This window comes from Apodemus sylvaticus, chromosome 21 (assembly GCF_947179515.1).
Source record: "Apodemus sylvaticus chromosome 21, mApoSyl1.1, whole genome shotgun sequence".
NCBI classification, from domain to species: domain Eukaryota; kingdom Metazoa; phylum Chordata; class Mammalia; order Rodentia; family Muridae; genus Apodemus; species Apodemus sylvaticus.
In genome coordinates this window covers 7809291-7833126 of record NC_067492.1, presented here as the reverse complement: position 1 = coordinate 7833126, position 23836 = coordinate 7809291, and the positions used below count along the sequence as shown (strand labels likewise).

At 51.8% G+C, this 23836-nt stretch overlaps 2 protein-coding genes across 3 annotated transcripts in view; one reads left to right on the top strand and one right to left on the bottom strand.

The window, feature by feature from the left end:
* Window positions 1-403: 403 nt before the first annotated feature.
* Map1lc3b (microtubule associated protein 1 light chain 3 beta) lies at window positions 404-8293 on the top strand. The gene is made up of 4 exons (XM_052166833.1): window positions 404-536; window positions 3744-3799; window positions 6268-6374; window positions 6798-8293. Exons 1-4 carry the CDS (start codon window positions 497-499, stop codon window positions 6970-6972), a joined length of 378 nt encoding a protein of 125 aa, XP_052022793.1. The 5' UTR covers window positions 404-496; the 3' UTR covers window positions 6973-8293.
* Window positions 8294-8780: 487 nt separating this feature from the next.
* Window positions 8781-23836, bottom strand: part of Zcchc14 (zinc finger CCHC-type containing 14) — a 51875-nt gene continuing 36819 nt past the window's right edge. Inside the window, exons 4-13 of one of the 2 annotated variants that reach the window (XM_052166830.1) lie at window positions 21342-21413; window positions 20051-20160; window positions 19118-19212; window positions 18977-19031; window positions 18315-18597; window positions 16829-16920; window positions 16236-16363; window positions 15215-15355; window positions 13677-15134; window positions 8781-12281 (exon numbers count right to left, since the gene is read on the bottom strand). In XM_052166830.1, coding sequence (XP_052022790.1) covers window positions 12262-12281; window positions 13677-15134; window positions 15215-15355; window positions 16236-16363; window positions 16829-16920; window positions 18315-18597; window positions 18977-19031; window positions 19118-19212; window positions 20051-20160; window positions 21342-21413 — 2454 coding nt within the window. In that variant the 3' untranslated portion in view covers window positions 8781-12261. Of the gene's footprint in view, window positions 12364-13676; window positions 15135-15214; window positions 15356-16235; window positions 16364-16828; window positions 16921-18314; window positions 18598-18976; window positions 19032-19117; window positions 19213-20050; window positions 20161-21341; window positions 21414-23836 lie in introns of both variants that reach the window. The other variant, XM_052166828.1, reaches the window with a different exon arrangement.

Here is a 23836-nt window from a genome sequence, read left to right as displayed (position 1 = left end):
AGGGGAGGCGCCACAAGATCGGATCCTACCGTAAGTCTCCTCTTGGAGTCTAAACGGTAAAGATTTAGCAGGCGAGACCACAAGTCAGTTTTTTGGTTTTTGGGGTGTCGGGAGGATAATTTAGAAATGCCAAATAGAGCGGCAAGGGAGCGGGCATTGGAACACCAGCTGGGCCATGCTAGGACTGAAGGGGAATGAGGTCTGCAGGGCTCCACCGCACCAGCGCCCGACCCAGGGAGACACTTAAGAGATGCTCGTCCAGCTAGTGCCCAGCGTTGCCGGCGCAGGCGTAGACGGAGGGCCACTCCTTGGGCGCTTGCACGCATGCGCGCCGCCTAGCTTCCGCCACGCCTGTCATGGCGGCTCTCGGGGCTGCCCTCGGCCCCACCCTCACTGACGCGACTTAAGTCACCTGACTTGGCTGCGGGCTGAGAGACACACAAGGGAAGCGATCGTCGCGGGAGCCAGTTCGTCTGACCCGGGACCCCCGCGCGCCATGCCGTCCGAGAAGACCTTCAAGCAGCGCCGGAGCTTTGGTGCGCGCCGCGGGCCCGCGGGTGGGAGATCCGGGTGCCGGGAGGGCTGGAGGCCGGGACGCCGGTGCTGTCTTGCGGGGCCGGGACGCGGCGGGGCCCGGAACGACGGGCTAGTGGGGTCTCCGGCGGTTGAGTCCCTGGGGTAGCTCGGGCACGCAGCGTCGCCTTGGCCGTCCGTCGCCGGTGGGCTCCTGGTCCCCTGCGGGACTGGACACCCGACCCCGGTGGCGGAGGGTACCGCAGGCGCTGCGCGCTCCGCTGTGTCCTTAGTGGGCCCCAGATCCGGGCGCCCCACAAGCCCCGGAGCAGCACCCAGCCGCCTCTGCTCCCGCAGTTGTTTGGGGATGTGTGTGTGGGAGAGGTGGCCTTTGTCTCATAGCGGAAACTTAACAGCTGTTTTGTTTGCTTAGAGCGATCCTAAGTTATTCTGGACCAGCCGTCAAGAAAGGAGTGTGGGTGGGGAAAAAAAAATGAGGTGTGCTCAAAAAAAAATCAGCTAGGACACAGGTTCCCAGAGTGGCTGGGGCTAATCTCTCCAAAGCTCCACCTGGCTTGCGACGCTTTTCTCCGGGTTGCCTTCTCTCTCTTCCTATCCCAGCTATCCTGAAGAAAGCGCGGGCAGCTGATGGCTGCGGCTTTCTTTTGCTTTTGACTTTATTGGTTCCAACCTGGTGGGCACTGACAGTTTAGAGGTTTGCCACACAGGAGCGGCCCCTTAGAGGCGGCCAGGACTGGTCTTGCTCTTTTCCAGTCAATTTGGAGGGATTTAAGTTGGAGCTCTGGAGTTTCCAATCCAGACCGAGGGAATACTTACTAGGTGGATGGATTTAGGGCTCACCCCAAACCGACCCTTTGTAGCTGAAGCACCTGGGTGGGGCCCAGGACGCAGCTTAGGATCCACCTAGTGGCAGTGCCCCATTAGCTTTCTGACATAAATTCTTACACTTCCAGTAAGTAGCCGTCATCCCCAGTGCTGTAAGGAAGGAGACTAAGGCAGCCTGGAGGCTTTGGTAGGTTTGCAAATTCTTAGAAGGACACACCCAATTTCCAAGTTCAGAGCTGATCTAGTGACTTCAGGCTCGCTCCTGGGGTGATCCAGTTTAGGGATAGCCCTAAACTCCTGGGAACTGGGTATCTGCTGGGAAGTTTGTTTGCTTAGCTAAAATAAATAGCCCTGAGGAGAGTTAAAGTAGTTGCAGGGTGTGGTGGTACACACCTTTAATCCCATTTTTGGAGAGGCTGAGGCCGCCCTGCCTGGTCTTTGCCTTGAGACCCTCCCTCTCAACACACCTAGGTGGCTTCTGGAATTCAAGGTGTCACCTGGGGTGGGGTCCATTTTTTTCCTGAGCACCTTTAGACTTGAGCTCTTAGCACAACTGCTCTCCTGCTTTCCAGAGGTTGAAGGAGAGGAACCGGCTTCACCCTTGCTGGGCCGTTTCAGCCGGTCTCTGCCACATTGCAGCGTTTATTTGGTCATCTTCTGTACAAGCCTGGGTGGGGGGCTCTTGTGGGACAAGGAGATGCAGAAGCTGTCTCTGGTTGCCTGGCCCAGTGTGTGGAGAGAGACACGATGAATACGTATGTCATTACAGTTAAAGAGCCAGTCTTCCGTACAAGCTGTTGGCCTCTGCACAGCTGTCTGCTTAAAAAGGCCACCAAGTGCACCCTGGGCGTCTCTGCTCTTGCAGGCCACCTCCTTGTTCCCTGGACCTGCAGCCAGCCAGGGCTGAGCTAGTCCCATAGGCCATCAGCTTGGGCCTTTGTTTGCTTTAGTAAAGACCACTGTTCCTGTCTTTCCCTTTGGGACAAATCAGAATGGCATTATAGTATAATGGTGGAGCCCCGCCTACAGCCTGCCTGTCTCCTATCGTAGGCCCCAGAGCTCTCACCCGGCTCCCGCCTCAACCTCTGTGAAGTTAAGGGTTTCTGCTGTCAGTTGTTGGTTGATTTAAACAGGGTCTCATTGTGTAGCCCAGGCTGGCCTTGAACTCAGAGATCTTCGTGTCTGCCTCCTGAGTGCTGGGATTAAAGGTGTGCCCGTGTGCCAGGCTGTTTGTTGAGACAGGGTTTCTTGATGTAACCCTGATCAGGCTGGCCTCAAACTCAGATAGGGATCTTTCTGCTGTTCTGGGATCAAATAAGGCGTGTGCCACCACTGCCTGGCAAGTTTTATTCCTTAGCTCAAGCTTGCCAAACTGAGTTTTAGGTGCTGTGCATTTAACCATTTCTTTTATCTCTATGGGTCTTTTGCCTACATACATGTCTACACCATGTGCATGCTGTATGCCCAAGGATGCCGGAAAAGGGAATTACAGATGACTGGGCCACCGTGGGTGGTGGCAGCTGAGCCTAGGTCCTCTTGGAGAAAAACTGCTGAAGTGCTGAGCCATCTCTGAGGCCCCAAAGTGTAGATAGAGTGTGCCAGGTGTGAGTGACTGAACCCTGGAGTAGTCAGGCACACCATGGAGGCTTCTGGGAAGTGGCCCCATCCCATGTGTGGGGTGACGGAGAAATGGTGCTGAGGTCAGCCGGGCCTTCAGGATAGAGGGGCAAGCCATCCGCAGTAGTGTGGCTGGCCACTTGCACCCTGCAGTGCAGGAAGCTTGGAACAGTGCTGGAAATGAAGATAAGGCTGGCCAGAGAGCTCCCGTCCCCTGAGGAGGCTCAAGGTCAGCCTCAGCTCCGCGGGTTCCAGGCCAGGCTGTGGTAGGAGAGTCTATTGCAAAGCAAGCGGTGGGAAGGGGACATCAGAACAGCAGTCAGCAGGAGACTGGATGATGGGTTTTGTTTGGTGTTTTTTTTTTTTTTTTTTTTTTGACTGAGGGTGTGGGTGTGTTTAGAGTGTGTCTCACGCTAGCCCAGGTGCACAGCTATAATTTTGGTACTGGGAAGACTCAGGCAAGAGGGTCTGAGTTGAAGCCAGTCTGGGATACATCAACCACCTCAGAAAATCAAACTTTTCCATAGCTGGAAGTGCTCAGCGAAAACTGTATTAGTACTCGGTTAACTGGGGTTGAAAGATTAACAAAACTTAACAGTGATAGAAGTCATAGGGAAGAGACTGAGCGACACCCACTTAGGTTACACAGGTGCACTGTTCTGCGTGGCCATCCATCTGGGTTTGTAGCCCCCTTTTAATGAAGGCTTGGCCCGCAGACCCTGGCAGCACAGCCAACCCCTGATGTCATTGTCTCTTTCTTCTTGCAGAACAAAGAGTAGAAGATGTCCGGCTCATCCGGGAGCAGCACCCCACCAAGATCCCGGTGGGTTCTCCTGCAGCTATGCTGCCTCTGGGCAAGAGGGCACCCCTGACCCCGTTAGAGCCCCAGGAGCCCTTGGGCTCACTAACCACACGCCACCTAGCCTGAGCTTGCTGCTCTTGTGCATGTCAAGGGGGGAAGGGGCGGGTGGGTCAGTTCCTGGGTTTAGTCAGGGATTGAACCCAGGGCAGGAGCTCTCCACTGAACTGCACTGTCGCTAAGGAATCAGGATGAGTCCTGTGAGAGGCAGTCAGAACCCTGGAAATACATGTGCCCTGGTTCTAGACCTTACACAGAGCCGCCTTCGTGCAGAGTCAGGCATGGGCAGGCCACACTTAAAATGGCTGTGCTCCAGCTCGTCCCCACTTTCTGGGAGGGATTCTGGTCTCTGGCCTCTTTCACAGTGGAAGTAAGTGTGTTAGCTTTTCCAGTGACCTGCATGCGTGTCCCTCCCTGTGCAGCGCTCTCCACAGCCTTGTACCATTCTGAAAGAGGAGTATTGTTAAGAAAAGGGGCTGAGACTCTTGCTGCAGGCTGGGGGGTGGGCATGCTGTTCTGAGCTGGTGGGACTTTTCCAAGTCTGTCCTTCCTCACCTGGGGGTGGGGCTTCCTGGAGTGTGCTTCCTGGCCCGGGTTCCTTGAGTAGCTTTTCCTGGACTCAAACAGTCCTTCATTTCGGAGGGCTTGCCCGACCTACTTGTAGGAAGCACAGCTGCCTGAGCCTGCCAGGATTTGCACACGGCTTCCTGTGAGCTGTCGTCTCAGCACAGCCCCTGGCTCCCACGGTAGCTAGGGGAACTTTGAAGAAACTCAGCTGCAATCTTCTGCTCGTGACACTAAGCACATGCAAGAGCTGGGCTCACAGAGAATGGGGCGGCCACATTGGTGGCTCCCAGTCTTTGCAGGCGGCACACCTTGAGGCCAGAGGCCAATTTCAACCAGCCAGGCTGGAGAATAAAGAAGTCAGGAAGTGACAATGTGTCACGTGGGGCCTCCGCAAGGGGCTGGGACCTGCTCAGGACAGTGTTCTGAGGAAAGTGTCCCCACGCTCTGCCGTTGTGCAGGAGTGCCTTGGGCTTCTATACTCCCCTACTCTACTCCTTACGGAGTCAGCCACAACCCCAGGCGTGTGGCACCCATCGCTGGCATTTCCTGTGGGAGCTTCCAAGCAGCCCCCAAGATGCAGCTTTTAGTCTTGCCAGGAATAGGGATGGCTGCTGAAGCGCACCTTTCAAGAACCCCGTGAGGCGAGCACTTTCCCTCGAGGAGCAGTACATGGCAGTGCCCCTCTGCCGTGCTGTGAACCAGGCACCAGGAAACCATGGCATACTGAGGATCTCAGTTCCATCAACGCTCAGATCTTGAACTTTTTGGTTTGGTTTGATTTTGACGCTGGTCTCAACCAGGTTAGTCTTGAATTAAAGGCAGTTTACTCCTGAGCCTCCAGATTATAAATTATATGCCTTTATATTCATACCCAACTTAACATTTATTTTGGTTAAGATTTTTTTATTGGTATAGGAATTGACTATGTAGCCCTGGTTGTCCTGGAACTACCATGTAGCCCAGGCTGGCTTCAAACTCCAGATCTGCCTTCCAAGTGATGGGATTGAAGGCATGCACCACAGTACCAGGTTGCTTTTTTTTTTTTTTTTTTTAATGATTGTGTTTTTAATGTTTTTTTTTTTTTTAAGAGTTATTTTAAGTCGGGTGGTGGTGGCACACGCCTGTCATCCCAGCACTCTGGGAGGCAGAGGCAGGTGAATTTCTGAGTTCAAGGCCAGCCTGGTCTACAGAGTGAGTTCCAGGATAGCCAGGGCTACACAGAGAAACTTTGCCTCAAAAAAACAAACAAAAAAAAAATCCAAAAAAAAAAGTTATTTTATGCATATGGGTACACTGTGACTGTCTTCTGATACCCCAGAAGAGTAACCCACCATGGGGTTGCTGGGAATTGAACTCAAGACCTCTGGAAGAGAGCAGTCAGTGCTCTGAGCCATCTCTCCAGCCCCCAGGCTGCTTTTAACATTTCTTAAACATTTTGGGGGCTGGAGAGATGGCTCAGTGGCTACAGCACTGCTGCTCTCATAGGACATGGGTTTGATTCCCAGCACCCACATGGCAGCTCACAACTGAGTATATGGCTGGGTGTGCAGCTCATGTTTATCCATAATCCTAGCTCAGGGGCTGATGCAGGTGGAGAGCCCTGAGTTAAGGACCTTCTTGGCTACAGTGTGAAACAATAGTTGGGTATGGCATGTGGCTTTAATCCTAGCTCTGTTCAGACAAAAGAGAGGTGCCTGGTGGCCTTGACTTGGTTTTGCCAGGGACAGTGGCAGAGCTGTGAACCAGTACTGGTCACAGGAGTGCTGTAGGCGAACAAAGGAGGGCTGGGTTAGGTGACTGCACGGCGTGCCAGGCTCAGCGTGGGGAGCCATGTGCGTGCTGCTGACTGACTGGCCTCTCTGCAGGTGATTATAGAGCGATACAAGGGTGAGAAGCAGCTGCCCGTCCTGGACAAGACCAAGTTCCTTGTACCTGATCACGTGAATATGAGCGAACTCATCAAGATAATTAGGTATCTGGCCACTTCTTTCCCTGCTTCCTTCAGTGGTACTTCTCCTTTAATCATCTCAGTGCCAGCCTTAGGTCAGGCGTGGCCAGCCTTCAATTGTGATTCAGGTCAGCTGTGAATGTGCTCTAGCGTACATCATCACACCTGAGGGACCAGAGAGTTGACATACCTACTGGGTGATGACTGTACAGTTTGCTAAGCATGCTGGATCACTGCTGGCCGTCTGAGACCCTCGCCTCCTAGTAAACTGTCAGGAACACTGCACAGTGGGAGTTTGTGAGAGGGTGTGGGCTGTGAGCACTGAACATGTGACGTAAGTCCCCCATCCCAGCCTGGCTTTGCCGATCAGGGCTTTTGGGGTGGGGGGCATCAAGTTTGTACACAGTGTACAGACCTCAGTGAGTCTCTCCGCTCTTCTCTCCACAGAAGGCGCTTGCAGCTCAATGCTAATCAAGCCTTCTTCCTCCTGGTGAGCGGGCACAGCATGGTGAGTGTGTCCACGCCCATCTCTGAAGTGTACGAGAGCGAGCGAGACGAAGATGGCTTCCTGTACATGGTCTATGCCTCCCAGGAGACATTCGGGACAGCACTGGCTGTATAAGGCTGCAACAATGCCGAAAGGTTGTTAAGCCCTTACCAAGGCAAAAAGGGACGTTACCAGCGGACGCTGGTCAGCTCACCACCCACGGATCAGAACGTAGGCACCCACACAGGGTATTAGGAACTATTGGTCAGCCAGACTGAGCTCCATGCGAACGCACTCGGCTTGGAAACTCATCTAAACTAGGCTATCTTATGTTCAAACTTTAGAAGTTTAAAAATAAAATACTTTGCATCCTAAGTATTGCCAATAAAAAGACCAAGTTATTTTGACATTTTTCTCCTTAGTAGGGATTTAGAAGAGCAGTGTCAGGGGCAGTCTTCCTGGGACCTGCTGCCTTCTCTAAAAGGGCTTCTGCTCAGGAGAGAAGTCCTGAGCAGTCCCTCAGCCCAGGTTGCCAAGCAGAGGTTCCCAGAGGGCTCTGGCTTTGCCCCAAACAGGTCAGGTGTGTAGGACAACTCTAAGCCGGGTCCCCAGGTCCTGGTCCTGACCCACCCCCACCCCCCAGCTACACCCTTTCACCCTTAGCAGTGCAGGAGCACTCACCCGCTGCTGCCTAGATGTTACCACACGCACCCCTGCTCAGGCCAGTTCTAAACTTGTCCAGAAGTCGCTTGGTCCAGCTTATTAAGAGACTGCAGAGCAAAGTGTTTCTCCTGGTGTGGGTTGTCTAGTCGGGGTGCCTGCTTCAGGGAGAGCAAGCAGGTGTGCAGTGCTGGCCTTAGGATGCAGCTGTCAAGTGGTGGATGCAAGTCCAAACACTGGCTCTGGACATGCTCAACGGCTGTTTGTTAGCGTGTGACTGTCTTTGTAAGGGTGTTTTTGACAGCTGTTAGGATTTCCCCATTTCATGTCTACATACGTGTCAGCTGTGAAGACAACAGCCACAGGAGACATGCTTTGGACAGACATGGCCACTTCTAACTAAAGCAAGCTTCTGCTTCCCGCTACCTGCATGTAGCTCTCTGACACTCAGACCATCCCTGGTTACTCCTAGTCTGAGAATCTCCGTGAGAGCTACCTGCTGTCAGGGTCGGAAACCCATGTAGCCACCTCCCAGCCTAGCTCCCCACAGGCCCTCGCCCTTTTCCCTGCATGCAGCCGCCCTTGCTAACCTCAATGTTATTTTACACTGTAAATTCCCACTGCTCTGTCCTGTGTAGGTTGTGTGCGTGCATCATGTTCCTGGTTTTTATAACTATGGTGCGATCAGTAAGGATTCCTGTAATACTGCTTTAAAAATGCTGCTCACAGGGCAGTCTCCATTATAGGACACCTGTACACTCTGATGCAAAAGTCAATAAAGGCACAACTGAACCTGTCCTGAGTACTGTCTCTTGCTGGGGAGGGGAAGGGGGAGTCAGTCACCTTCTTTGGTCAAGAAACTTGCCACCAGCTCCTGCTTTTTAAATTCTCTGGATAAGTGACCTGCCAGCTGTACACTGGTGCTGTGGGAACACACAGTGACCTTGGCCACCAGAACACACCAAAGGACTTACTTGTGGTTAGCTGCTAGCACTTGGACACTGCAGTCATCTTCAGCTCAGAGCAGACAGCAGGCTCTGCACAGCTGCTGCAGTGTGCCCGCAGGGAAGCTGCTCTGGGTGGCAGATGCCTCCAGGTACAGCTGCTTTGGCAGCACTCAGTGAATGGCAGTGCTATTAGCTCCCTTTCCTGGAAGGGTGGGGCTTGCCATATTCTATGCAACAATGTTTAAAGCTAGGAACCCAGATAGATAGCTAGGAATGATAAAAGATCTGAGGATGCTTAACACGAGTTTTTTTTTTAATTTTTATTTTCCGTACATTAAATTTACTCATAAAAACAGTCTAAAAATGTACAATTTTTCCTTTTTAACAAAGTATAATAAAACATAAAAACCCCAAAAACAGAATACTTGACATTTACAATTCAAAATCAAATTAGCAGAATATTAAATATTTACAAAACTATATCTTTTAAAAATATTTATAAAGTTACATGCAATTTTGTAGAATTGACAAAAGAATGGCTCAAAAATGGGAGAATTGTCCTTCATTCCTAAAAAGAAGATAGAATCTATGAAGGTTTCAGTCTTGGTACCAACACCTCTGTGCATGAGAACTGACCTGTGCTGAAGGCTGGGTCACTGCCCCCTTGTGGCAGAGCAGACCCTGGCCCTGGGCCTGCCAGTACAGTATGTGGTTTCTGAAATATTGCCAAGTGTTAACTACAGGTGCCTACATCTGCAGTGAAATCCTGAGAAGGATCATTTATCCCATCTCTGGATTGATGGTTTCTTGGGCCACCTGATTTTCTCTATAGGAGTCACCTGCACTTTGGAAACGACAGCTATCCCTACTCAAGTTCCCCAAGACTGTCCTTGAGGATGAGGTTGAACAGATAGCCCAAGTCCCTGCAACCTTTTAAGACTTCGGTAAGTAATGTCGCCCATTAGCTGGATGTAAAAGTAGCACATTGACCAAACGCCAGGGATGGAGTGGGGAGGGTGAGACCCAATTCCCATTGGGCTGTCCTCACGGGATGGCATGGCATGGGTACACGCGTGTGCGTGGTACCAGCCAGGCTGACCTGCAGAAGGCCAGATGCCTGCTGAGTCCCGCACGGGCACTGCTGTCACTGTATTAATAGGCCAGCTGCTGGCATCTTTGGAGATGACTATGCCACTGATTTTCTGATACCCAATCATACACTCCAGTGACTGTCTTCACTGTGAGCGCTAGACCCCATCCCTCGGTGCCGGTCAGCAGTCAGGTGGTTTCAGCATTAGAACACTTCCCAATTTTCACTATTGACCATGAAATGAAAACGAGAAAGGAGAGTAGAAAACTGAGTATTTTTGCTACAACAACACAAAGGTCACATAGCTGTTTGTTTCACCATTGTGCCCTCCTTCCTATCTGAATTTCCATCCCCCTCTGGACCCTGAGATGTTAACACAGGATTAGAATCTGATGGTGGAGTCCTGGGCCGTCCCACGTGGGCACCACTGCCATCTGACTGAGCAGTTTTAGAGAAATGACCGCAAAAGGCTGGTCTGTCAGGTGTGTAACAATGAAGTCTGCTGAGGAAGTGCCTGCTGGTCAGGCTGACTCGGGCTCGGGGATGAGCCCCACCTGCAAACCTCCGCCCATGCGTGCGTCCAGGCCGTGCATGCTCCTCTCATCCTATCTGGCTGGTTGGCTTCACAGAAATGCCATACCACAGCTCTTCCAAAGGCAGCCACGGCTTCCACACACAGACTTCTGCTGCCTGGCCAGCTGAGACGGTGCCAGAGCTCGCTCACCTCGGCTGAATGCCACAAGGTAACTGGGAGTTGCCACAGCAGACTGTCGTCTTTCGGGTCAACAGCTGTAAGACACTTCCATTTCCTATACTGACCACAAAACAGAAAACTTAAATATGATTTTTTTCTTTTGCTATGAGACAGTTTTCAACAACTTCTGTGTTGAAATAGGATTTATTTAAAATATTTCTTTGTTTAAAAAAAAAACCAAAAAATTGAAAAGTTTGGCTTTCAGCACATACCCAGGCCACTGTGATGGCCTTCAGAAATATTAAAATCGTAAACATCAGCGAACACTCTAAGTCTTCCTTATTAACACAATATAACCAATCCCAGTCTGGTGCTCTTTAAGGCAAAGTTGTGTCAGTTCTTATATTGACATTTGTAGTGTTTCTGAGTGAGATCAGCAGAGCATCCCTAACGCCTCATTACCCTCACCTCAGAACAGACGTGATACTGTGAGCCATGGACAGACGAGTGGTCTATCGAGCCTGCATTGCATAGAATCCACGACGCTCAGGCCTTCTGTGGGTCTCCACAGACAGAAAGCCCCCCATCTCAGAACATGAATGAAGCCTCATACCACAATGCCTCCAGTTCGAGGGTATTTTGTGATTTACACTAATTCTGTGTGAGGGTGATTGTCCCATCTGAAGAATGGTTTAAGGACTGTGATTTTTCTTCTCCATCAGTAAGAAGCTGGAAAATCCTTGGCAAGATCTCACCATTGATTTCTAATACCAAAGGCTTTAGCATTATAAATAACATTATTTGAGCATAAAATTCCCTTTAACCTCAGAGGTCTAAGTCCCTTACGCCTCCGCTGGGTTGGGTTGAAACGTTCACACCATATTGAGGAGTGAGGACCCACCCCCACCCCTGGTCTGGACTGTAACTGGTGAGCGGTTTCGAGGAGTCGTGCATCTCTCTACTGAAGTTTTCCAGGCAATTTTAACGGAATTAACAATCAACACACAGCCTAATACAAAAGAAGCCAACAGTTTCCAGGCTTGTGTTCACGAATCACAGGACTGTATTACTGCTAGATGTCTGTGTCAAGTGTGGCTCCATCAGCAGTGAGCTCTGGGGCTGGGGTCCTGGGAAGCCATTTTAGACACAGTAGCTTGCCAGCTTCCTGAAGAATGAGGCGCATCAGTCACAGCCAACTCACAAAGCCGAGTCACCCCGAGTCCTCAAGAGTTGGTTCTTATTTGGAGAGCAGGCTCGAAGCCTCCAGCGGGAGGGGTGGTCTCAAGCCTCGGTCGGTAACTGGATTCCCTGGGACTTGGACCCTTAGAAATGAAGTTGTCGAGAGTGAGCTATGTCTTATTTACTAATATAGTGTAAATTTGTTTACAGAAAAAAATATTAAAAACCTGGAACTGCTCCAAGTATCTACAGAACACCCTGCTATCGATTTCAGGGTGTTCTTGGCGGAGCAGCCTGCTGGTGCCAACTCCAATGCCCACCGATGGAGTCCCCTACATTGTCGGGTCCCAGCAGAGCCTGCCTCCCAGGCTGCAGAGCCTTTGTCAGGTAGTGCAATCCGTAAGAAGCCAAATGCGAGGCTCCCACTGTAGGAAACAGCAAAATCCGGCCGGCGCTTCCTAGTCCAAAAAGGGGTCCCGGGGAACTCGAGAGAACTCTGACCTGCAGTCTCGACTCAGGTCGTGCATAGCTGCCCTGGAATTACGTGTGAGCCTAGAAGGACCATCGGTCTTCAGGAGACAGGTCTTCCCGCTGCAGCAATGGTGTGACAGCCCGGTCCTGCCACAGCAGTGTCTACTAGGCAATCCTTGGATCAAGCTCCACAATTAGGAATTTGGCAATGAAATCGAGTGTGACGGACTTGTACGCTAGATTCGCTATCCAGTACAGTGAAGTAAAGCACCTTTGGGTTAAAATATTAAGCTCCACAGCAACTCGACTTCAGCTCTCTATGTGGTTTTCCTTAGGTCTCCATGGCTCCACAGCAACTTGACTTCAGTTCTCTATGTGATTTTTCATGGCTTAATAAAATGTTCTGTTGCCAAAAAAAAAAAAAAAGGATCAGTCCGTGGAGTCCAGACTGTCTGCTGGAGGGGCGTATTTCAGCCTAAAAGTTCCTGGAGAGAAAGAGAGAGAAAGAGAGAGAGAGAGAAAGAGAGAGAGAAGAGGGTGAAGCCTGAGTCAGTCACAGAAATGCACACACCGCCCACCTGCTCTGAGATGCCACTCAGGACTGACCACACCCATGCACAGCCACAGGCCATGAGTACGACCTTCTGGGCAAAGTGACCGAAAGAGTCCCACCGCCCATCTCTCAGGGCCTTGGATCTTTCTCTTGACATGGACATCACACTAAACTGGCAACACACATGGGCAGGGAGGGCCTGGCCCGAGCAGATGCAGGCCAGCATGATGAAGGGACAGGCAACCTGCACCACTACTGCATTTCTCGGGCCACAGGGATTGACTGGGCTTCTAAAGCTCTGTAGGTGGTGAGGATCGATAGGAAACTGTACAACCAGAGATGGAGGTGCTGGGAACCCAGAGCTGGGCAAAATGAGACCAATCTTCCTAACTATTCTAGAATTTTCCCAAAACAGATAGCAGGAGTGAACCTGGTGTGTAACATGTGTTAATCATCCCAACATTCTGGAGGCTGAGACCAGACAATAAAAAAAGAATAAACCTGGCATAAAATAAGAGACATTTCAATCTGATAACACAAAATACAGGAAATCAACAATGGGTAGGAAGCAGCAGCTGCTCAGCAGGATACAGCCTGACACAGGCACACAGCCACGCTGAACACACTGACCACCAGAGGGGCTATACAAGCCAGGGCTTCCTTAACTCAAGGCTCAACCTTGAAAGTTTCCAAATCTTCCTGGTGGCTCATTCTGTTTAGGTAAAGAGGATATGAGGTTCTTGTTTTAAGGTAGGGGTGTGTGTGTGTGTGTGTGTGTGTGTGTGTGTGTGTGTGTGTAGGTGGGTAGAGACCTAGGATCTGAGGTTCTTGTTTTAAGGTAGGCTTGTGAGAGAGTGTATATGTGTACAGGAACTAACCTGGGTTTCTTTAAATAAGTTGCCTTTAAAAACAAGTTTGGGGCTGGAGAGATGGCTCAGTGGTTAAGAGCACCAGCTGCTCTTCCAGAGTCCTGAGTTCAAATCCTGGCAACCCCATGGTGGCTCACAGCCATGTGTAATGGGATCTGATGCCCTCTTCTGGTGTATCTGAAGACAGCTAAACAGTGTACTCATGCACATTACAATAAATAAACAAACAAATAAATAAAATCTCTGCGAATAAAAATCACATAAAAAACAGAAAAAAAACAAAACAAAACAAAAAACACAAGTTTACTGTTTTCACAAAGCCCAGGAGCCGCAGCAGCACAGAGGACGAGGCCCTCGTGTTTGCACAGGTGTTTACCTTGCCGGTTGAAGTCCATGGACGGCTGCTTGCAGTCCTGGGCACGGTGGCCGGTGGCCCCGCAGTTGTAACAGGACAGATTCCCACTCTTTTTGTGACTGGAGCCATTGGTGCTGCCCACCAGGCCTTGGGCTTGGTACACCCCCGCTGTCCCTGCCATGAAGTTCTGCATGGGTGGCACTGCAAATGTGGCCTGCCCACCTAGGACGGGGTCTGGAGTCACACTGCCATTGTAGGGTGTGTGTGCCACAGGGAAGGCAGAGCCACCACCATACTGCTGGGTACTGACATAGCCACTGCCGCACATGGGACTGAAGGGCAGGAAAGGGAAGGTGAACACGGACGGCCCCGAGAACGGGTGCTGGAAGTAGTTGGCATAGCTGACCGTGAGGCCATTGGAGCCACAGCTGCCACTGCACCCACAGGACGTGCAGACAATGCAGCCGGGTGGGGGCGGCGCAGGCTGGGGGGGTGCGGGGGGCTGCTGATGGTGGTGGTGATGGTGGTGGCTCTGACTAGAAGCAGGAAGGTTTCCTGGGGAGCTGCTGCCAGCACCGCCACTGTAGAAGCTGCTTTCAGGGACAGAAGAGAGGGCAGGGCTGGAGCTAGGGGCTGGGCAACTGGGTAGAGTGGCCATGCTCGCAAAAGACGTGGAGGGGTGGCTGCTGGGGGAGGCAGTGTTGCTATTGGCGCAGAAGCTGCCCTGCAGCGGGCCCACAGGCACACTGCTCACTGCAGAGAAGGCAACTTTGGTGTTGGCTGTGTACAGAGCAGTCCGGGGGTTCATTATTGCAGGGGGCACGCTGATCTGCCCGTTGCTGGGACAAGAAGTCTGCCCAGAGATGGCAGCATCAGCGGGAACAGAGGAAGACAGCAGCAGCTTGAGGGGTGGCCGGGCCACATGCAGGACGGTGCTTGGTGTCCCTGTGGCGGCTGAGCTGGTCTCCACAGTCAAGGCTGGCTGCTGCGCTGTCTTCAGCACCCTGTCCAGTGTGGCTGCGTGTACAACTTTGGCCCGGGGACCAAAGGAGACGGTTGGTGACACAGAGTTGTTCTCTACAAGGCCCGAGAGGCCCTGCACTGGCGGGTGGGGCGCTGCTGAGGGCAGTGTGTCCAGCACAGCCCCGCCAAAGCTCTTGTCCACCTTTGTGCCACTTCTAGGACCAGGCCCCTTGTTCCTTTCCTCCAGAGACAGAAGGGAGTGGACGGACGATGAGAGAAGCTTCACGTCTGCGCTGCCTCTGTCTGACTTGTGCACTGAGTTCAGCATGCGGACGGGCGCCAGGTGAGATGCGGCAGGCATGAGCTGTGGGGGCAGAGGGTGAACAGCGGGGCTGGGGCTGCTCTCGTTCTGCACAGGCAGAACCTGGGCTGTGGGTCTTGCCGAGCTGGATGGGAAGTGAGGCAGGAGCATCACGGGCTTCTCCTTCTCAGTCCCCTCAGCATGGATGTCCACACCTGAGGACGGGGAAGACTGTTAGCAGGTAAGTGCAAGCTCAGTGGGTGGGGCAGGCCACAGGCACAGCACAGGGTCTTACGTCTATCGCTCTCCTCAGCGCTGTCTGAGCTCTCCTCTCGAACCTGCACACCCATGGGGCTAGAGGAGGAACTGGAATACTCGGAGGAGCTGCCTTCTCGGGGCAGCTGGTGAGCTGGCGGCTCCACCTCCACCCGCAGCTCTGTGGAGAAGGCAGGTAGAAGTCAGCAGCTATGTGGCATTTGCCCACAGGCAGAAGAATCCTGCCATGGACATTAGGAAGCAGGACCCCAGCCAGAGTCAGACCAAGCTCCAAGAATCTTGAAAACTGCACCAAACACTCAAGGCCATATTGTTTGGTGACACATCAGAGGGAGTACTTCTTTTTTTTTTTTAAATTTGTTTTTATTTCATATACATTTGTTTTTCCTGCATTTATGTCTGTGCGAGGGTACTGGATCCCCTGGAACTGGAGTTACAGGCAGTTGTGAGCTGCCATGTGGTTGCTGGGAATTGAACCCAGGTCCCCTGGAAGAGCAGCCAGTGCTCTTAACCACTAAGCCATTTCTCCAGCCCCAAAGGGGTACTTGTGACTCAGTCTGGTCCACTCAGGGTGGAGGGCCAGCCGGTGTGGCGCCCTGCCCGTGCTGTGGAGTGGAGAGCACAGCTCCCCGGGCCCAGCACCATGCAGTGTGCTCACTGCTTCTTCCCGGTCTGCACTGTCTGCACTGACGAGCAGAGCGAAGTTCAGTGCTTCCAGGACGGCCACGGCTTACGTGACAGGCGGGCTCTGTGTGGCAGGGAGCCTTTCATCTCTCTGGACCATAGATGGTTTCCCCCACAGCTAAGAGTTCAGGATCTAACACTGCTGCCCAAATAACCTTAGGCCAGGCACTAGTGTCTGGGGCCTGAGGCCATCTGTACCATTACTTGCCTGTACTTTGACACTACTGAGCCAAAATTATCTTTAAAACCTGTAAATATAAAACAGGAGTGGTCGGCAGTCTAAATTCTAAAGTGAAAACACTGCCACCCCACAGCTGTATACACGCCACACATCTGAACTACAAGGCCTCACACACCTGAAGCGTGGCTGCTACGCCCAGGCTGCACAGGCCCCACGTGGCTGGTGGGGGTGACTCGAGCCACTCCGCTGCTGGTGACCAAGGATGGGGCTGAGGAGTTGAGGCACCGTCTCTCTGACTTCTCCCTGTGAATGACAAGCACAGTGCATCCCCAGACACGTCCAGAGGCCAAAGCTACACTTATGATGCTGAGTGTCGCCCGAGAGCTGGATAACAAATAAAATAACCTAGACACTGGCATTTTAAAACCCTCCGGGTTCTAACACTGCTTGAGAATGAACTGAGTTCACTCCGTGTTGATTTGGTATTCTGAGACCCAGTCTCACTGGGCAGCCCGGGCTCCAGCCTCAGTACTAGGACTGCACTTTGCCACACCCAGCAAAGCGGACATCGGAGGATTCCTTCCTTCCTTTGTTTTTTTTGAGACAGGATTTCTCTGTGTAGCCCAGGCTGTCCTGAAACTTAATTCTGTAGACCAGGCTGGCCCCAAACAAGTGACCCGCCTCCCAACCGTGTGCTGGGATTAAGGCATACGTCCTGCCCTGCCACACGTCCCGCCCTGCCACACACGTCAACGACACCATGCTTACTTCTCTAGCTCCAACTGAGTCTTGAGCTTCTTCTTGGCTCCCATGGTGAGGGACTCAAATTTATTCAGATCTTCTTCAGTAAGGCTCAGAAACTTGCACAGGAGAAACAAGACCGTTACTGAGGGGACCACAAGGACTCTGAAACTGATGTGTCTGAGAGGGTAACAGATGAAAGGGACAGCAAACAGAAGCCTGTGGCCATGACACCACTTCCCCCAGCTCTCTGTTCCTCACACGCACAGGTGACAGACACCCTGCAGGCTCTAGGCAGGGATGCATTGTTAACCACTAGACTCTTACAACTGAAGGCTGTCCCTGCCCTCTGGAGATGGTCGTAGGGGACGCCAGTCTCCGCACACAGGAACAGAGAGCACAATTACTTGGCTTAAGACCTGGAAGATTTTTTTTTCTTTTTTTTTTCCTTCCTTGCCCCCCCGCCCCCAGGGTTTCTCTGTGTAGCCCTGGCTGTTCTGGAACTCATTTTGTAGACCAGGCTGTCCTCGAACTCAGAAATTCGCCTGCCTCTGCCTCCCAAGGGCTGGGATTAAAGGCGTGCGTCACCACTGCCCAGCTTTTTTTTCTTTCCAGCAAATCACCTTCAGCAATTTGGTGAGACCCCAAGAAATAGAGAAAGAAAGCACTATCCAGATGAAATGGTGAACTCACAGGCCTGATACCCCAGGAAAACTGGCCATACACATTATAACCAGCTGTGGGACTCAGTCCCCTCACCATAACTCTGAGTAGAAAATTCAAACTGATAATGACAGATGGTAGAAAAAAATGTCACACTTAAGATTTACGGACCCTGAGCAGCGGCATGGCGGGCACATCGCTGCGCTTCCCACTGTCTACAAAGCTCTACCTCCAGGTCTAACTAGGGGAGTTTTAGATGGGCGAAGCTTCTAAGAGTCATCCTGTCCAGCAGGGGGAGTGAGACTTCAAATGCTTGTGCAGGAATCCTTTGGCTTGCTCAGTGGCACTGAGGCTTAGACCATGCCAGCATGCATCCGAAGTCAGCCATCCACTACTGCACGGCTCTCGGCGCAGGCCAGTTTGCTCCCATGACTTCAGGTCCCACCAGTAAATGCAGCCTTGGCTGTCTGAGCCCCACTTGCTTGTGTCCCTGGTCCCTGTCAGCTGGCCACACTGAGACACGAGCTCCACTGAAGTTGCTTTAAGGAGGAACGAACGATATCTGAATGAGCGCTGGCCTATGGCACCTATGGAGCCGTTTCAAGTCATAGAGTTCTTGGTTTGTCAAGACCTGAAACATCTAGAACAGCTATTTGTTTATCCTGCTTTGGCTGCAGGCTGGGAATGAAATATTGGTCCCCTCTAACACCAAGCCATGTGATCACCACCCAAGCTCTTCCATGTTATGGTGTCTAAAAGCCTTACTCAACCCCTCTAGGAATGAGGGCAGGGCGCAGGCTATTAGAGAACCACCAAGCACCTTGTGTGACCCTCTGAGTAGCCAACATACCTTCTCCATGGTGAGCTGTTTAAAGACAGGGTAATACTTGTGCAAGCGCAGCTTCCTAAGCCAGTCTAAAATCCCATTCTGCTCCTGGGGCTGAGGGGCCTGCAGACTGGAGGGCATCAGGATGGTAGGCGAGTTGTCCACTTGGGTCCGGTACGCCAGCGCTGAGCCTGCACCCCCTGTGTGGGAGCAGTGGGGCAGGGAGGCAGATGTGCTGGCCGAGTGCTGCAGGTGGTGCTGGGTGGTGCTCTGTGAGGATGGGATGCCAGCCACGCCACATACAGGCCTGCAGGACAGGGGACAATGCAGTGCAGGCGCTGCTTTACCAAGCTGCCAGTGACACTAGGAGGTTAGAGGTACACCCCCTGGGGTCCTGTGCTACGACCACCACAACGTCCCTCCTCACAGCACAGTGCCCACAGGGACATTCCTGTTCCCCATATGTGTTTGTGTGCACCAGTGATTCAACCGAGCTACCTGGTTCTGTCACTTCCAAGGAACAAAATGGTACTGGGTAGATCATGAGTTAAAACATGCTACTCAGCAATGAGAGAACCATAAACCCGGTTCCCCCACCCAGTCCCTCTGCTACCATTATCCGAGCCGCAAGCCAAGCAGCTCCAAGAGCAGCACTCTGACCATGCTGGCCACTGAGGGCCACTAACCTTCCAGACACGCCCATCATGGTACCCACTTTAGGAAGGGAGGGGTTGCCAGGACCTACAAAGTAGAAGAAAAGGATCACAGAAACCTATATATAATAATAGTGTAATGTTATTTATTTTTTAACCATTTCACAAACTTACTTGGACTTTGGAGCTGTTGGGAGGGAGATGAAGTACTGAAGAACTTCCTAACGTGGTCGTGCTTCAGTGTATGAGAAGGTATTGAAGCCAAGAACCTGGGGAGCAACACAGCAACCTGTCAGCATTGAAGCAACACCCAAAACAAAACAAAACAAACAGAACAAAACAATTGACATTGGGAGAATATGAGAACTTCCTCCAAGAGAGTAAGATATTAGAGAAAAACAAGTCCTGTGGTCTGACACTTCTTGCTTTCATTCAATTTGTATAGTTCTTTCCCTAGAGTCCCCAAGTCTGCTGGAACCAAGTCATAACATGAAGACATTGGTGTCAGAGCTCAGACAGGACCGTGGCTTCTTATACACTAGAGAAGCAGCCAAGGCCATAGCTGGGGTTCAGCTATGTAGTCAAATGTTTATTCAACATACACAAAGCCCTGGGTTCCATCCCTAATGCCTCAAACTCTGTGCAGTGAGCACCCCTGTGATCCCAGCCCTTGGGAGACAGAAGTAGGATTAGAAACACAAGGCCTTCCCTAGTCTCAAAACAAAAACAAAGCCCCAACAAAAGAGAACCAGTGAGTAGGATTAGAAACACAAGGCCTTCCCTAGTCTCAAAACAAAAACAAAGCCCCAACAAAAGAGAACCAGTGAGTGTCAGCACGGCATGGAGCGTGCCATTGTGCGGGGCTCGGGGAAGACTTGGGGAGCCTATCTTCACTCTGACACAGAAAGCTTTTAACCACTCAGCCCAGCTGACTGCTCACCCGCAGAGCAAAGCCCCAGGCACACATAGCATTTGATTCCCTCACCTCATCCTCAGCTTCCTCTAAGGTGTCCTCGTCCTTCACACCCTCACGACAGATAGTCCTGGAGGTAAGGGACAAGCCCACACAGTAACAGCCGCAGCCACCTGGCCAAGAGCCTTATTTACCTTAGGCCTGCTTCCAAATCAACATGGTTACGCTCCACATAGAAGGGATCCGGGCCAGCCAAGCAAGGAATGAGTTTGTCCAAGTTCTCTTCAGGGCAGAGTTGGGATAACTGAAAGACATGACAAGGAAGGTGAGTTTCCACAGCACACCAGCAGCCTGCCTCATGTCAAGAGGCATGGTGATAGGCCTCCAGAACATCTGTAGGGGGACAGTTTGGACCTTTCCAGCTACTAAGGTTCCTCATGCATGCAAGACACTCATCCTACCACAGGCAGGCGAAGCCCCACAATCTACTCAGCTTTCCCCGAGTCTAACATAATGTGAGCCACAGGGCCAGGTCCTAACCACAATCTAAACAGGAACCAGGCCTTCAAGAGAAGTGCAGACTCTTCAATGCCATGCCATGGTCAGCACGGATGGGGTAAGATGGATATATTCCACACATGGCCACTATACAGAGGCGGAGCCACCAAGGGTTGACAAGTACCTGGGAACAGATCTAAACTCCCAGGGCTTTGTCTCCAAGGCAAATGTCCTTAACCTTTAGGGGAGAGACTATTTCTAGCTCAGTGTATATAAAAAAGGCCCCCAGTTTCTCAGGCAGGTAGTGCTCTGGAAGAGAAAACATCTTCTGGCCTGGGAGCAAGGACATGAAACTCCCACGGGTACAGGACTCAATCTCACCAGGAAGGGGCTGGGTTCTGACAAACTCTAGTCTTCAACACCTAGGCATGACAGCCCTGTGTCTAGGAGCACGAGCAGGACAGGATAGTGGAGAATCCTACTTTTGCCCTTACCAAAAGTCTAGCACCAGGTAATGAGCACTGGTGACCTCCGAGAGAGGGCACAGATAGGAAGGGATCCTCTGCCTCAGGTGCACTGGGGCTGGTGAGAGCTACATATTAAGCAAGACTCTGAAAAACCCTCCAATACTCCAAGCAGCTCAAGATCCAGGAAACAGCAGCCCATCAAAGATGTCCTGGAGCCAGCCATGCCTGCCTAGACTGACCCAAGGACCTCACTGCTGGCTTGGGGGGAGATGAGTTCCCACTGTAGACATGACTACTGTTTTCTCAGACTCTATAGCCTTCCAAAGATAATGTCTAAGATTCGATAAACACCCCAAAGGCATGAGAAAATATAGGTCAGGAAGACAATGGCCAGTGTCGTGAGGAGACATTATAAAGGTGGCTCATGCTTGTGATCCCAGAGCCTCTCTGCAGACTGTTATGGCTAGCAGAAGGACGGATACCAATGATGTTACTGCTGTGGAGGCCTTGATCACCTTACCTTTGAAATAAATTCAGTCACTTCTGAGGAAGACTTAGTAACTGATGTTATTGAAGAATCAGACCATAAGACCTTAAAAACAAATAAACAAGCCTTAAAAATCAGATGCCACATACTCGGAATCTAAATAACTGTCCAGAGCCAGTAACCAATGCTGGGAAAGCAGTACACTCACTCCTGCCTTGCTGTGAAGACAAAAGGCATCTAACTCACGTGCATTCACACACCGATGAGTCACTAGACCACGGGGGCCACTCCTAAAGAAGCTGCCTGCCATCTGGGCACCCATGTGCACTAAGCATGTTTTTCTCTCTTCATAGTACATGTGATGCTGGACACAGCATCAAGTCACAGAAATCAGCCTCTTCATCTGGAAACAGGTGTCTGTGCTGCACACGTGCTGTGGCTTCATAAAAACCCATGCCCAAGGCTGGCTCCGGCCCTCAGATTCTGGGAGGTGAGCAGGGCTTGATGGCAGAAGCTGCACATGCCTGTGGGCTTGGCACCTGCTGACAGCCACAGCTCTGTGGCCAGCATGGTCCTCAGCGCTGGCCGAGCTCTCCTGTCTTCCCTTCTGACTGCAACATGCCTATGCTCACAGCGGTGCTCTGCAGCCTAAATGAGGCAGGCTCATGTGCGTGTGCTTATTTGGGGGCGGGGAGTGGTCTGTGCAAAAAACCTGTATTCACCTAGAAAGGCAAACACAGAAGCAGGCCAGGCTGGCTGACTGGGAGAGACAAAACACAAATTTTGCCTAAAAGCCAGAAGTCACTGCCCAAAAGGGACACATTTAGCCTGCTATAGAGGCACGAGCTCTAGATGCCAAGCTTCCAATCCCTTCTCTGCATCCTGAAACCTCCACCCCTGACCTAAGAGAGCCGCAGCAAATGGACAGAGGCCCAGTGGCTTCCCAGGTGGGGCAGCTCCAGCCTGAGCTAGTTGCTGTCAGATGCAATGCAGGGCTTCCATCCTGACTTGTGTGCACTTGGTAGGAAGACACCTCAGTATCTTGTCCTCTAACAAGATAGGATCAAGGATCAATCCTACAGAGCTGGGGTCCCTAAGTGTGGCCCATATCATTACCTGACATATGCTGTCAGGAATGTCATATATACCCTGACATTCCAGATTTGAGGTGAAAACTTGAGTTACCCAAAGCCTTAAGTAGAGACAGCTGGCAACCTGTTTCTAGCCAGAGTCTTTTCTTCCACATCTGTCCCACAGGATGCATCAAACCCAAGGAAAGCCCACAGACAAACAAGGGCAGCAGGGCAGCCATGCTGAAAGCAGCACTCCAACCTTGTCATGACACGGCTGTGCCTGTGTGTGTTCTGGGGTCTTCACTGCCGCCAAGAACACAGGCCAGTCCCAGAGATCCACTGAGATTCACTTCCAAGCTGCCTGCCCAACTCTGGCTGGCCAGGGCCCAGTGCTGCACTGGTCTCTCCCCATGCACCATCCACTCAGCACAGGTGTGGGAGGAAGACAGGCACCACAAAGGCAGGGAGACTTAACAGCCCTGCATGTGGTACCCATCCACTCAGCTGACATCTGCCACCCGCCTCCAGGAAGCCCCCTTCCCACTCCATCAGTGGGCCCTGCAGGAGAGTCGAGGCACATGGCACCAACTACCGCCTCAAGAGCTGCAGAGCAATGCTGGGACTGACTTGATTCTTTCATCACACAAGAAAGACACAACAGGCAAGCAACACACAGGCTCAGGCCAGCCCCTCCCGGAGAACCTCTGTGTAGAGCCACCAAAACTCCATGTGCTTTCTTTCTGTACCAGGCAGATGCTGTGTGTGCCGGGTGCCCACCCAGCCCACAAGGCACCTGGGAGCAGCACAGCCTAAGATCCCCTACTCTACCAGAACCTCCCAGACAGCTTAGGAAAACACAGCAGCGAGGATGGAGGCTGCAGTCCACACTCTCAGGAACTAATGCCAAGAGCACGAGGAGGAGCTTGGCTGAGGTGAGGGGACAGGTAATGGTCTGGCACAGAAGGCAGCACAGGCCCCAGGAAGGACCTGGAAGAAAGCCTAAAGCCAAGAAACCTCCAGACAGACCAACTAGAAAACAGAAAAGCTGAGGAGAGACGTGATGGTGTACTCCTTTAGTGCCAGCACCCAGGAGGCAAAGGTAAGAGGGTGTCTGTGAGTTCCAGGACACTACATAGAGACACAGACTGTCTCAAAAACTAAATGAAATAGAAAGAAACCATAGCCAACCCATTATGAATGGCCAGTGGGGGACAGGTGTGACATCTCCAACAGGAAGATCAAATGGTATTGCCTGACTAGCCCTTACGGTGAAGACTGGCCAGGCAGGCGGTGATGGCACCCTTTTTATCTCAGTACTCAAGAGGCAAAGGCAAGTAATCTCTGTGAATTCAAAGCCAGCCTGGTCTATGAAGCGAGTTTCAGGACAGCCAGGGTTACACAGAGACCCTCTCTGTGGGAGGATGGCAGATGATGACAACAACGACAATTCTGGGA

Bases quoted from the DNA above. Each gene is read 5' to 3' on its own strand.
- Map1lc3b (XM_052166833.1), top strand. From the start codon at position 497: ATGCCGTCCGAGAAGACCTTCAAGCAGCGCCGGAGCTTTG. The intron at 537-3,743 runs GTGCGCGCCGCG...TTCTTCTTGCAG, and splicing joins CAAGCAGCGCCGGAGCTTTG to AACAAAGAGTAGAAGATGTC. The intron at 3,800-6,267 runs GTGGGTTCTCCT...GCCTCTCTGCAG, and splicing joins AGCACCCCACCAAGATCCCG to GTGATTATAGAGCGATACAA.